Source organism: Athalia rosae, chromosome 2 (assembly GCF_917208135.1).
Source record: "Athalia rosae chromosome 2, iyAthRosa1.1, whole genome shotgun sequence".
NCBI lineage: Eukaryota > Metazoa > Arthropoda > Insecta > Hymenoptera > Athaliidae > Athalia > Athalia rosae.
The window spans coordinates 23469219-23485129 of NC_064027.1; the positions used below are offsets into that span (position 1 = coordinate 23469219).

The window sequence follows — 15911 nt, forward strand, 5'->3', positions numbered from 1 at the left end:
GTAAAATCAAACGTCATTACGTATCGACCGAAGGCGCGTGTTACGCGGCGCGTTGCCTCGTCGATCGAATCGGCTAGAAATCCACAATATGGAGCATAACGAGGAGGATTTCAGAGGACTGAGGAGAGGTAAGAAAATTGATAGAGCGAAAAAAGGTAAGGGGGATAGGTGAGGGGGGATACGAAATGGGGGAGGGAAAGGGTTGGAGCTGGTAAGCTGTGCGGCACGCACGCTTCTGTGAACGTGCGATACCGAGTAAATGGGCGCAATGAGCGTTCAATTGCTTTGCTGTTGCGGCTCGAAACCCGGTGATTGAAAGTTTCCTGGAGACCGATTGGGGACGTATACGCGTCGCGACGCGATCGGTATACGTATGGCCGGCTGCTTCGTTTCATCGAGAGAATGTTATATCGGTAGATATCCGTACACACGTGTGCTCGCTCTGTGCGGTATACGTATAACACATAGAGGTACGCACGTACGTATACGTATAGGTATATACATCGACCACTTTGAAGTCATAACACAGAATCGCGAGAACCGATTCAATACCCTTTTTATAAACTTGTCGTCTTTAAAGAGCCGGACTCTCTCATACTCGCTCGCGTTGTATTAGCTAAGAGATGAGATTTAAGACGACGAGAAAATGTCGCCGCAGTAACTTAACTTAACTATACGGCAAATAAAGCTTTTACTGCGTTCGAAACGAACAAAGTAAAACAAGGGAATGACAAAAAAAAAAAAAAGAAGAAATTAAAAAAGAAATCGCTCGAGGATTATTCCAAGAATCGTTAATGTATATAATCATGCTGTTATTCGTTTTATATAACACATCGATCTATCATCTAGATTCTAGAACATTGCTAATCAATTGAATTGCGCATGCTTTGTCGTTATGTTGGATTTTTGGTTTCACAATAATTTCTGTTGAAATGAAAAGCGAAAACGTATGTCTCGATCATGTTCCGAACGTGACGTTACATGTCATAGATTAATGAAAATCAATTATTTGCTAATAGGGATGTGAAAACCTGCAGCTCTTAAAATTATACTACGTATGTCTTCGTTTCAAAATACGTACGGTCATCACTGCATGTATGTAAAGTTGAAATAAATTATAAAACAATAATAAATTAATTTCGATACACATTGTACAATATACTTGATGACGTGATATAAGTAGTACACACCTATATGTGGACATTATAATATTGTTTTCTAAAAATAATTTTGTTTTTATTTCGTTGAATTTGTGACATTGATGTAAAAATTTTGTTAGATTCAAAAGCTCACGTTTTCTCGATTCCATTTCACCTCTAAGTCTCTCTTTCTTTCTTTCTTTCTCTCTCTTTCATCTAGAAGTACGGCAATCTTTATCATCTGCTCTGGTGTAGCAGTTCTACTTACTTCGTCCTGAGAACAAAAAGAGAAAAACATACCGGTTAAAAATTATACAGACATAATTATACAACAAATTATCATTTATTTTATTTACGCTCATCTTTTCTTTCCTCTCCTGTACAGTAACTCTCTATCGGTTACAACAATCATTTTGGAGAACAAAAAACATGTTTTGGAAACAACGTCAGAAATTTAGAATCAATTTCAACTTTGACGTTTGAAACTGAAAAAAGGGACTTTCTACTAAAATATCCATAATTCCAAGAGTCTTTAGACTCAGATTTTAGCCAGTTGGGAAAAACATACAAAATGGCTGCACCTAATTTCGGTTAATTTTTGCAAAACTTGGAATAGAAAAATCGCGTTTTCAGCGACCATGAATGCTTGGAAATATAATACCGAGAGAAGGAGTTTAGCGAAAATAATATTTTCGGCCATTTAGGTTTCACGTGAACGAACCCGTTGCGTGTACGTAAAATATAAAATAAGAAGAGCGCGTGCGGCGAGTCGTTCCGAGTCTTATTTCTCGATAGGGTATATCGATTTGTGCAGCGGCAGCAACAGCAAAATACGACAATTAACTGCTTCATTATTTGACAACCGATTCCCGAACGGGAAATATTCAGCGAAAAGCAGGCGAGTCGAGTGATCGGGTTAAATAAGATATATTCCTTTTTCGCGAAATTTTTTTTGCTCAACCACAACCGCAACGCATACTCGTACGTACGCGAGCTACGCAGAGATATGTTTGTATACGGTTACGGTATGTATGTCGAAAGATCTTATTTATAATTTGCCACGCGGCTCTTAATGCTACGTGAATATTATGCGAAAGTGGATCGAGAAGTTGGGCTTGCTCCCGTCCATGTCTCGGTGCTAATTACATAGTTACAAAAAACTACCGCCAGGGTTCGCCGATCGGTAACCGCCCAGCATCAACGTATCCGCACCATCGTATATCTATAGCGTGCACATTCGTTCGTACGTACCAACGAATTGAGATTTGGAAAAGCCTTACAAAGAGGCGACGTGTACCGATTTCCTAGAATATTACAACACGTTTTTTAACATACTTTGTTCGGAAATCGGTATTTCTGTAAAGATTTTATCTTCGCGTACGAAAGCAATCGTGGGACCGAATTGTTCGATACTCCTTCCTCCACATCGTTCTCGAGTCTTGTAATCATTGCATTCATTTTTTCGCATATCCGATGGGATCTCGATGAATGCGCCATGAAATTGTCACCGTAGTCGAAATCTCGATCTCTCTCTCTACATTCGTATATGGTTCATGGCGCGAGAGCGGGGGATCTTCGAATTCATTTTTTGCCCAAAAAATTGAAGCATCGGAGAACATTCGGGAGCAATAACGTTTTTTGCATACTCAGGGTCTCGGAGCGTCTCCCACCTCGCCAAAGGGTTAAAAAGTTGAGCACCTCGATCACCGTGCAACCTGCTGCACTCCGAAAGAATACCAAAGCACCTAGTAGCACGCATACTTCAGTGGCTCCAATTAAGCGGGCAACATTAATTTCAGCCACCCAGTCGACCCTGCGCTACAGCAGCAGCACTGCACCAACGGCGGTAGCAGCTGTCCTTGTTTCTCTCTCTCTTTTCCTCTCTCTGTTCCTTTTTTTCTTTTCATGGCCACTCTTTTACTCAAGTTTGAGCTTTTTATTTTACTACGGTATGTATCTATTATGTGTATCGTTTCCCAGGCAAAGTAAAAATCGAGCGTAAGAAGAATATCATCTGAGATTTTCATTTTTTACTCAAGAATGCCGATGAAAATGTTCAACCTCTTCCCTCGACTATGAAGACAGTCGAGGGTGGGCTCGCTTCGAAAACGACGCATCACGTTTTTCCAAAATCCATTTTCTTTCGCAATTTTGCGGATCGGTTTGATCTACCTCGCCAACGGTAGGTGTACAGGTGTCGAAAAAAAATTGTCCATGTTACGCGTACAGTGTATAGAAACAATTCGTTCTATAAATCGCGAATAATTATCCGATCCAGCGTAAATGTACGCAAAATTAAACACGATACCCCCGATATTATACGTCACGGTTAAACACATACGATCGTCGATGGTTCTAATAAATTTAAACTACACCGGTAATTCGTTCCACGCACGATGAGAGAGAAATGAGATAATTAATTGCCGGTTTATCGTATACGTATACAGTGGAGTGCGGGAGAGGGATCACGATGACGATGATTAGGACCCCGACCCTAAACTTTGACACGCGACCAGCTATACACAACTATACCAATAGGTGCTAGGGTGTCCACCCCCTGAAAACGACACTCAGTCAGGCAATTAAATGTCAACGCAGGGCCCTCCTTGCGCCTACCCAACTTATATGACCGTGCGCTTCACGTCATTGACTAAATTCCTTCTCTAGAAAAAGAGAAAATGAAAAATGAAAAAAAAAAAAGAAAAGAAATTAGAGAGAGAAACCGATGGAATAAATTTTCTGATCTCGGCGACTGTCAGAATTTTTATATACCCGGTTCTTCGAATGATGGACAGCCGTGGTTGGTAGCAGCAGCAGCAGCAGCTAGACGAGAAGTTTCGAGATCGTCAGCTTATAGTTATACCACCGTAGCTATGTTCAGGGTGGTCTTCGGGGATGGACGTTGATGTGTTAGTGCGATGAAATGATTTACTTCATAAATCTTAATTTAGGTTGACCCCCGATTAAAACTTATATACCAGCTGCCCGCGTGGACCACCACGCGACAAATTTCAACCTCATCACTTGTGTTACGTTATACACGATACACGAAATGACGACCGAGTGTTCGTAAATACATGCACATACATATGAATGAAGTTAAAAGATAATTAAAACATTCGTACTGATAATAACAAGAACAACGACGGTAACAACATGGGAGCAAGGCGGTTGAATATTTATTTCGCATAATAGTTATAAGCCGCATATCATTATTTTTACATTTTTGAAATATCAGTCATTATACCAATTGCTTTTCGTGGCTAAAAATTGAGCTATTAATTGAAATTCCGTGAAATTATATACTGAAGATCCGAAATAAGAAACAGGTATTTCGCTTCGTATAATTATACAAGATTCATGGAAACACGTGTGAAACCGTTACCTTTTCACACTACGTGTAACACATAATTACAGGATATTCGTGCATAATTTATTCGTAGAGAAAACAGGAAAAAAAAAATCGCAAAAACTGAAATTCAATTACCTATAGGTATATATATAGCAATTATAATAGAACGGCTCATCTAATGAATTACACGCGAAATGTTGAACCGAATATTATTATCAACCCGCCTATGTATGTCTATATATGTCTATATGTATACGTAGACATAATATACATATCCGTACACAAGTAGATGTATATAAATATATATATATATATAGAGATGTTTAGCCGAGCTAGCTCGCACAAAATTAAGATGTATCGCCAAATCTGGTACGGGTAATTTGCATGTCCCGTGACGCCCACTCAGTTTTGTTAGCTGTGTGTACGTACAATACGCGTGTGTGTCTCTACGCGAGTATATGCTACACCTATACGCGGATGATACATATACACACGTGTATTATTATATTATGGACCGCGATGGCGCGGAGTGAGAGGGGAAACAACGAGGGCCACCCATAGCTGACTTCGAGACACTGCACGCGCGTGTTACTCGAGTAGTCCGGAGCATTATAAACTAACACGCGCAAGAGGTTGATGCCGATGGGCGAAGAGCTGAGCGCGTAAGGTTTCACCCCGTTTCCCCTTACGAGCCAACAAACGATGCACACGCGTGTAATTACACGCAGAATTATACTGCACGCGCGCACGCTCGCGTCCATCCGGAATATTCGGAAAAGCGGAAATTTTTCTTCGACTCATTTACCATTCGTCGTGAAATCGTAGGAAAAGTTCCATCGAAAGTCAGGGGGCCATATAAGTTGGTTTGGAATGTCGAATATCATTGCGTGAAATTTTCCCGAACTCCGAGCGTCGTGTAATCGTCACGATCCGAGTTAACGCGAGCCTTGATTAAGGCTCACTCGAGATACGATGACGCTCGTGAATCTACTTTAACGGGACGATCGCTTAATTTCGCGGTTTTCCCACACGACCTGAGAATCGGAGATTAGAAATTATTTCGGAACACGTGGGTGAAACGTCCCTTAAATTTCGCATGCGGCAATGACAATTTTGGGGCGTGTTATATTATGTTACAAATAAACTCCGCGCTCGCACTGCGCACCTCTCAAACTGCTACTTTGCTAACATATGTACCCTCCAGCTCGTGCGTACGATATGTACGCGTACGGAGCGTTTCGTGCCAAATCGAGCCTGGCTGTGATCGCAACCCTTTTTTTTATTCGTTGAATTAATTGAAAAAAAAAAAAGAAATTGATCTTCATTACGGTCGTGTCTTCGTACCTGCGACACTGCGACGTTTTGCGAGTGAAAAAAAAAAAATATGAAAAAAGTAACGAGGATCACGACCAAGTAGATTTGTCGTTGGAATACCCCGTATACGCGACATGGTACGCCACGTCCTCATCACGAGCCACCGGAAGTCAGTTATATTTGGCACGCGCACGGGCTTTCGCCTTATATTCTCTCTCTCTCGCGAACCGTCTCGCTCATAGTTTATCGCCCGCCTCACATCATCATCATCATCATCATCATCATCATCATCGTCATTGACGTCGTTAGAATGGCGCAAAATTCGAATATCCGAGGTATGATATCGAGCGAAATAAATATACGTTAAAATAAATTACCGTATGCAGTACGTCAGAGATACGAACGCTTCGTTTAATTTCTTTCATTCGTCTTTTATACTTCAAGTTTGAGAAAAAAACAAAAAAAACTTCGAAATAAATATATAAGCCGAGGGGTTGAACCCCGGTTGAGTTGGCAGACTTCTTATTCTGTTATACGGCGGTGTGCTAAGAACGAGTGGATAAATCTTGTGATTTTTTTCATTTTCATTTCGTGCTTTTTCTTGTTTCATTTTTTGTTATTTAAACTTTTTCTCATTTCAGGACCTTCTGAACTCTGTTGAGAAACTCAACTTCGTTGTATAATAAACATATCAGGCGCTTCGTAGTGCTAAAAGTGAAGGAGTGCGCCGATGCTGCTGCACCTTTGCAAGGCTTGGTTGAGGTATAATACATTTCTTTTTATTACTTTTTTTCCCGTCTTTCTTTTTTTTTTCGTTCGTCTGCTTCATCTTTCTCTTCTTCTGTATCCCTTTTTCATATACGCATACCCGTGTGCATATACATACGTCTATATATTCGTACATTCGGTTAGTTTATTTTTATCGTTGAAACCACTTAATAATCTTCATTGCTTTGGAATGCAATCTCCATAAAAATGTTACCCGTAACAATAACCGTCGTGGATATTTGAGTTAGAGATCGTTTAATGTGGCAGAATCATGCAAAGTTAACTTTACGATAACTACTCGTTTTTTTTTTTTTTTTTTTTTCATTTCATTTTATTTTATTTTTTTTCATTCCTTTTAGAGGTAGGTACCCATTATAATACCGTGCAGTTAGGAACACATAGGAACATGTAATATCCATAGGTATATAAACGTACGGGCCCCAAGCGATCATTTTCACATACATGTATATGTCACGTATATACGTAGATATAAAACGTGTAACGTAAAATTTGTACAACGTGACGTACTTAGAAATTCACATAGTACACGTCGTACATATTCGCAGAGTTATGGCGGTATAACTCATCGCTTTTGCTCGTTACATAGATAAATAAATAAATGAATAAATACATGTATAAATGAATGATTGATTGATTTCGAAACGTCTAACAAATAAAAGCTTGACAAATCTATTAACGATCGTTCAATCGCGTGTATTATTATAATGTGTTTCCTGTACCTCATATACGCATTCACGGAGAATTTGATTTTACACGGCCGAACATTTGACAAGTTTTTTCTTCCGTGTCAATCAGACCAACATTTTATTACATAGCTATGACACGTAATCCGATAATTGTACGCACAGAGATATAATTACCATCTCGAATGAGGTAAGTAATTAAGTATGGCTGATACTCCTAATCTCTTCTTGCATCAGCTGCAGGGTTTGAAAAAATGAAAAACGTGCACACGAGGTGATAGTATGAAATATATGTACCTGTGACGGTGGGGTATATTGAGACATTTCATTGGCGCAAGGACTCGCACGTATTTTATTCGGTTATACACGTGTACCCAACCAACGTGTTTTCGTACAAATTGAGACGTGTTCTATAAACTGTAAGTGTGTGTAAAGTTGAACACGAGTGGCATAGGTGTATAACATACTACAGAATTGATTGAGAGGGTTATACATATACACTAAAAGTCCCGTTGCTTTAAAAAACATTAATAAAACAACATTTCATGTTGTGTGTTTTATTATTACAGAGATAGTGAAATACACGAGGTTCTCATATAGTTTTTTTTTTTTCCGTTTTTCTTTTACTTGTTTTTTTTTTCTTTTCAACGCCTGCAGCATCTGCTGCTGTTTCCTATATACAACCATGTAACCACGGTGCATCATCCCCCGATATACCATCATCGTCGTCGTCGTCGTCGTCGTCGTCATGCTCATTATCGTCATCATCTCGGGCATATATAAATATAAAATTGAGAGGCCAATGTATAGATACGGAATATGTTTTATTTATGCGATCGTCGACAAATTAGTTAGTCAATTACACAATTTAATTACCCCACACGCGTAATAACCCACTTTCTCCTCGGACTACTTAATGTCATATGAATTATTACATCGTATATAGGTATAATTGCTACGTTTTTTTCTTTTTTTTTTTCCTTTATCCAGTAACGACGCTTTGCCAAATTCGTACACCGCGTATCGTCCCGTGTAGTTCGCATAATTGTATGGGTGATCGATCGCATGGATAAAGATACGATCCAGTTCCCCGATTTTCCTCGATTTTCATCGATTCATTTTCGAATGACCAATGGCGCGATGTACCTACTAACTTCGAAAATCTGCCCTATACGACGAACGCAGATGCGTATAGGGAACACACACGTATACGGGGAATACATAATATAAACGTATATATGCAAGGTGGCGTGCGTTGCGTATCTCCCAACTTACGTGCGTGACTCTTCGTCTTCTTCGTAGTTTTTTTTTTTTTTTTTGTTCGTTTCCTTTTTTTCCAGAGTCTTTCTTACTATTATTCTTCTTCTGGTTCGTCTTATATCCGCGCCACATCCCACCACTGTGCGCGCGCGGTCTACCCAGAAATAGTTTATACATCACGTCAAAAATAAGGTCACGACGTTCGACTTTTACGGATCAAGATGAAGATGAAGAAGAAGAAGAAGACGACGGAGATGAAGGAAGAATGAAAAAGTTGGTGTGCCGTACAGCCTTCGGCTATTGCCTAAACCAAACCGGAAGCAACGGTCCACCGCATCGTATGTGGGCCGGAAGTTTGATACGCGTCGAGCTTATTAAATAGTCATCCAAAAGTTTTTGATATCTTGAAAAATCACCGAACGAAAAAAAAGACCTCAAAGAATCCTCTGGTGCGTCTGAAAGTCTGAGACCCGCGAAACCCCCTTGTATAAGGAAAAAGATGATTTTTGACTCGTCGAATTTCGACGAATAATCGAAACCGTACGTAAACCTTTGTAAGCGAGTCGAGGATATGAAGAATTTTAAAATCGTTTCACCTGTTTCTGTATAATTTCATTCAGGTCGGCGTGAGGTCGACCTTGACGAAGAAACTCGTCCATCTCGCGGGTCTTGGACCCGACCGCGCCGCGCCGGTGTAACGTGATATTATGGTAAAATGAACGAATGAATACGAAAAAAAAAAAAAATGAAGAAAAAATTACAATTAAAACTTCGAAAAGTGCAGACTATGGGCTCATCCTGGTGAAGTGACGTTTTCATTTCTCACCGATTTGTCAGCATCTGCCGAAGCCTTTTTTTTACCGAAATGCCGATCGACTGCGGAATTCCATCATCTAAACTTGGTCGTTATTCGATCCGTCTAGACTCTGTAGTAGACGGTTGTTTCCCGACAACTTTTGATTTCATATTTGACGGTTTCAAATTTTCAACATCGACCAATCTACGGATAGAAAGAAATGAGAATGTTCATTGTTTCTAAAAAGATTTCGATCGATTCGATTGATTGGTGAGCGGTTAATCGATGACACGTAATATCGACTGCATGAATCCTGCAGCAAATTGATTCGCGCGATTCAAAAATTGTTTCATCTATACGGTATATTATAATACACACGACAATAAAAACGGGCTCGCGCTCATTGTCGGTCGTCCATTGAATTAATTTCGGGGAACACTCAATCCAATGAAATAAAGAGCGCGTTTTAATTAAGCGAAGCGGTTGAAAAAAAAACACCTATGACGTACGTACGTCAACCGATCGTGAAAATTACGAACTCGGAAACACGTAACTCTCACTCGAAAAACCGTGTAGACCGTACAGATCCCGGAAAAAGAAATTCCAAATATTGCCAGAGTTCAAGTACATTCCGTCCTCGCAATTCTACAATTATTACACGCTTCACCTTTAAATTTTTTCCACGGATTACCCTTATCCGTGGCAAGAGCACAATTACATGCACACTGTGTCGCAATCCGCTTTACTTTGAGCTGATTGTTTCCCGCCGGCGCGGCACTTTATACCGTATCAAATGTCAATTGAACGGGTGTCGAGTACATCAAAGTATACGTATGACACATCATATATGTACACGTATACCTGAAAATCTACATACATTTGTAGGCAGAATGTACCTGTACCGGATCGGCAAAGAGGCGAGAGTTTTCTGATTAGAAAAAAAAAAAACGTGTCAAATGATAGCAGCAAATTTTAGTTTCCACAACAGCGGGGTTGCATCGTTTTTCATAGAAAGTAGAATAACCGATTCATAACGTTCGGTGGATTTCAGGGGGAGGGGGTGGTGGTGGATCGGAAATTGAAATCGAGGCGATCCTCCCCCTCCCCTGGCGAGCAAGGGGGCGATCATCGAATGATACACGTACGATCGGTTGCCGGTTCTCTCGCGCCCTGACACCGTTCTGCCGGCTTTATAGTCAACGCGATGGATATACGCGAAGCAGACCCATCGCACTGGGACCCGGGGCTGCCGTTCCTCCCGCTTCTGCTGGTTCTACCGGTGGTGCCGGTGGTGGCTCTAATGTATGCCAGTAGGCGACTGTGGTGGTCCATCCATCGGCGTGGGTGGTCCAACGTCCGTTCTCCCGTCCGTCCATCCGTCCGTCCGTTAGTCCGTCCGTCCGTCCGTCCGTCCGTTCGTCCGTCTGCGTCCATTCGTTCATTCTCGGTGGACCATATTCATCCCGGCAACGGACATAGCAGCAGCTCGTATCATAACGTTTTCATGTTAAAACTTATTCGGTCACTTTTATGCGTGTACACACGTATGTCTACTACTACAGGTACACGAGTGTGTGTACGGGCATGCTATATTCATGTACCCCATATACCTGTTTGATATACCGTCGGAATTCATAGTGTCGCGGAGGGTTATATGATAATTAAATGTGCCTCGTATTTTATTATATGTCGTTGATGTTTGTTGTTTGTCGTTTGTTGTTGATCAGATCGTTCGTCGTGATCGATGAGATTTATTTATACTGTAACAATTGTTCGTAAGCGATCTATGATTTTTGTTCTCTTTCTATTTTTTGTTAATTGTTCAGTTCGGTAACATCATCGTTATCGATCGGGTGGATAAAATTGATACGATCACAACGTGGAGGTCACGACTATCTCCGTGGGATGTAATTTCGCCGATCGGTCGTCGATGGTGTTTGCAGTTTGTAAAAATTTCTTCTTTTTTTTCTCCATTATCCATCGATCGAACCTTTGGGGTGTTTCGGCGATTATTGACGAACATAGGGCCATCTTACGTACACGTGAATATACACCGATGTGCGTACGTATCCATGTAACGTATGTACATTAAAGCACACGCGGATGCGTGGTAGAGATAATCTTAGCAGCAGCAGCAGCGGCAGCAGCAGCAGCTTTCCGAGTGAGCCAGAGACCCGCCCCGGGGTGATCTGATTATTAGTGAATGAGTGTGTAATTGAAATGTTCGTTTATTATATCTTTAAATGTTTATCATTATTAACGTTTATTCATTAGTTCGCAGTACATGAACGTATAGACGTATAATTAAAGCCTACAATGCACGAGACGTGGTAATCATGTACATGTCACCGTTGTTATTGAATAAATTTTGAATACGTGCCGCAATATTTTCAGACTCGTCACAGATAAAACACAGGAAAAAAAAAGAAGACGAATCATTGCGTTCGTTATCGGAGCCCACCGAGGCTGTGATTATATTGTTCGGGGATACGAGACTGAAAATCTTGTCACCCCGATGTGTTCGTACGCACACGCGTACTGTATAAAAATGGAAATAAACCGTTGACGTATCCATATATTTACGAGGGACAAACGAATCGTCGTCGTATTAGGGACAGATGCGAGAAGCTAACTGCACCAGAAGCGAGCATCGGCGAAACCCGGTGGAACGGAAGTCACCGTAATTTCGGTTAGGTTTTTTTCGACGCTCACCGACGAGTGAGGGAAAACTAAAGACGCGGCCAGACTGGCTGTCATCTCCTCGGACACTTCGGGTTGGACGGTGAGGTTATTACGTATTCATTATTATTTTATGTATATCGGCTCGGTAACAACTATATTATACGCGTATTATAATATTGTATACCAAACGCGATCGTCGCGTGATTCTCGTCGAGCGACGCTAAAGATCACGAGAATCCGCAACGCGTGTAGATGAATGAAAAGAGGACGGAAAATTCTACGTGGAAACTAGAACGGTTTGAATGTAATGTAATTTACAGGTTTTACCTTTTCCGGCGACTAATTGGCTCGCTATCCGCGATTAAGGTTGATCATACATCTACCGTAATCACTGCAACGATTTTCCTTAATTATTCCGCACAACTGTCAACCCAGCGAATTTTTGGTCATGGCGTTTGATTGCGGATAAACGATACGCGCATACTTCTGATGAGACATAATCGAATAAAACAAACGCAGAGAAGAAAATTTCAAGCCTTCGAATTGCAATTAGCGCGATTATCCGTATACCTCCTCGTACTACTCTACGTACCTATCATCGATTGACGAATGTATACCATACCGATTTCATGTTCAACCGGAGCGTATGGATAGGACTCCTCCTGCTCCCGCGGCCATTACAGAAATATCATCAATACTGTTTTTATTATCATTACCCCCGAAAACAAATTACCGTATCGAATGAAATTGTATTTGCTTGTCAATTAGCGGAAAGTTTTACGATACCTATACGTATAACGGTGACGTAGTTGGGGACCTAATTTCATACAACGTCGTTGTATTTATGGTGGTTGATACCCAGATCCGTAATAACGACGTATCCTTGTATATTGCATAATATCGGTGGACTGCCAGAAATCCCGACTAAAATTTTCTCGGTTCATTGGGTTAGTTCGTTGAAATATTATATATACATATATATGTATACGTATGTGTATCGCAGTGGCATGGCACCGCGACCGAGAACCACGTCAAATGTCCGATGTCACGCACGTCGACGTAGTTTCCTGGTTCAGTCGGTGGCCATATTCCCGGTGGCATTTCCAGGTATACCGCACGCCGGTATTGGGCAGCTATAATGTACCGATAATGTATTTTACAGGTCGTACCGTTTCGCTGTCTAAAGTCTAAGGTAATTGTTGTATCCGAGAGAAATGATTTCACTATTCGCGATCTAGTGCGTACGCGCGTACAAAGCATTCCACGATACGGGAATCGGTCGTAATGTAACGAAGGATTTTACGGCATGTGTTGAAATTAAATCGAAGGTAAATGCAAAACTATTACAATATAATAGCAAATAGTCAACCGAAAAGGAGCGCTCGCGTTCTTTGTTTTTACGGTATACATGTATGTATACGAGTGCGTGATAAGTATGCAACAAGGTTGGTTCCGACGTTGTATAAATTATGAACAAGATCGGATAAATATACCCGCACGTTTAATGAACGGTGATAATCTACTGCATGGTTATGGGTTCGGTATATGCGAACAAACAATGGCGCTGAATGCGATTCAATGCTATTGTGGACACGCTAATAACGTTCGCTCGTACGGTTACATGTAACAGACCGCCTGATAAAAGGTAAATCGAATTATTACAAGTTCATTCGGTCGTGTAGAGTTTACTCAGCGTCGATCCGAACTTGAAACCGTCGGTTCCTTTTACTAATTTTGCTAATTTTTTGGTCCATCCAAGGTATTTGAAAATCCAACTTTTCTCAGGCTCTTTATGCAAGATCGGAGTCCTTTTTTCCGTTCGATCTGACATCCTTGCGACGGTTCCCAATTATGTATCATTTTGAAATGGAATGAGAAATTGAATTTTCTCCCGTTTTTCGGTTGATCTATGGTACGGCGGTATAACGATCGTTATCTCTAATTTCCTAATTTGGTTAACAACTTGAGGATATAGTTCCGGTATTCCATCAGGGTCTGGTTTTGGGTGTTTAAGCGGTTGGGTATCAGAGGAACTGTGTTGTATACCTATGTAGCGAGAAGCTTTGTAGCAGGTCGAATAGGAACATAAATTCAAATCCCATCCCCTAAATCAACAACGATGGAATAAACTTCGGGGAAAGTGGCGCTTCGCCCACCCCATCAAAACCCAAAACCCCAAAGCCAAACCCATCGTCAGATAATATCCTCCTCGTGCGACACCGGCGCCTAGTACGTATCAATCCTAAGTCCACCACGCTAAATGCCCAACTGGCGAGCTTATACAATTTTCCCCCTATACCGTATCCCATACATATTTTCTCTCTTCTCCTCCTCCTCCCTTCTTTTCTTCTCTTTCTTTCCCTGCTTTTCTTTTCTCTGGCTTTTTTTTTCTTTCTTCTAGTTTCTTCGAGTCCCTTATAAAGAGACGCGACTCCATATGTCAATTCTTCAGATATACACATACAACTTATACACACAATGTATGTACACTTACATTTATATACAATTAGCTCTTCACCCACCTGACCCCTGCGGTTGTACTTTACAGACGAAGAAGCGACCGGAAAGAAAGTTAACGGTGGTAAACCGTGGCTGTCATCTGTTTCGATAAACCGCACACCACGCAGCTTTTTTTTTTCTCATAATTTCGTTCTTTTTTCTCTCCTTTAACAAGCTAGACCGAGGAAATAAAAAAAAAAAAAAAAGAAGGATTGGGGTGAAATTTGAGTGAATGAAAGAAAAATATTATACAGAGAAGAGGAAGCCGAAAAAAAATAATCGGTAAAAAATAAATCAATTCTTTCGTAGAAATGGTAGAAAAATTTTTCTCCGTGATATGCGCACATATCATTTACATTATTCCGTATACATTCGGGTGTATAAAGTTACGTGGAAATGTAGCGAGGACTTATAACGGGGGCAAATAATTGTATGGCATCGCTAAATAGTTTTTCACATCTGGTTTCTATGCTATAACCGAGTAGTTGTTATACGGTGCCGTTAATGTCGCGTTTAAGTATCCAGCTTCTATATAATGCTATACGCTTGTATAACCAATACTATAAAACTCTCTGCAGACGAGGCTTTTAAACTGCAGTGGAATAGAAAAACACCATGCGAAGGGGAAAGGGGAAAGAAAAAAAAAAAAAAAATGAAAGAAGCGAAAGAAAAAAAGGAAAGCTGATGCGAGCTTCCCAGTCTTAGGTTAAATGACTATTTCGAAAGCGTTGGAGAAAAATGAAAACCCGCTAAACGATGATCGTGACGAGTGAATTAACACCGTCTCATATACATACGTATACAACTTATACATTTATACACGTGTAAACTACACAACGTCGGAACACCGCGTGTGTTTGAATTATTATGGGATTTCGATGTCATTTTGAAATTTGTTGTCACGAATTACTCTCCGGATCGTAATCTTCTTTTGTTTCATCATTTTACTGCGGTAATAAAATCGAAAATTATCCCATAACGTGATATTCTTATACCATCGTCCTTATTTGGCGAGAGATATAAAGAACTCGGCTTAACTCTGTACCGATCGTAACTCATATATACTTGTTATAATAGACAACGCGGCGATATAACTCAGAATGTGAATAATAAAGTGGGTAGATGCAGTAAGTACCCGTCACCTATGCCCCGATGCGAATAACGCCGGCGCGTCATTATCGAGTGTGGTCTATTTTCGATTCAAATTTTTTTTTCACTTAAAATTAGTCGTAAATCACAGGGGGGGGGGGTCGATTCCTCGAGATATCGGCACAGAATTTCATGGCGTCGATCGGTCTAGCGGAGCAGTGTAATAATACCAAAATAGGAATCGTCGTGCTCTTATACGTGCCCACTCCTTACATCCTGTTCTTTTTCTTCCTCTCCTCATCCTCTTT

General features: G+C 40.7%; 1 protein-coding gene across 1 annotated transcript in view; it reads right to left on the reverse strand.

Moving 5' to 3' along the window:
• The window catches only part of LOC105689276 (muscle segmentation homeobox-like), a 34485-nt gene that overhangs the window by 3134 nt on the left and 15440 nt on the right, over nucleotides 1–15911 (reverse strand). The window contains exon 2 of the mRNA XM_020854206.2: nucleotides 1408–1413. Coding sequence (XP_020709865.2) covers nucleotides 1408–1413 — 6 coding nt within the window. The remainder of the gene's footprint in view (nucleotides 1–1407; nucleotides 1414–15911) is intronic.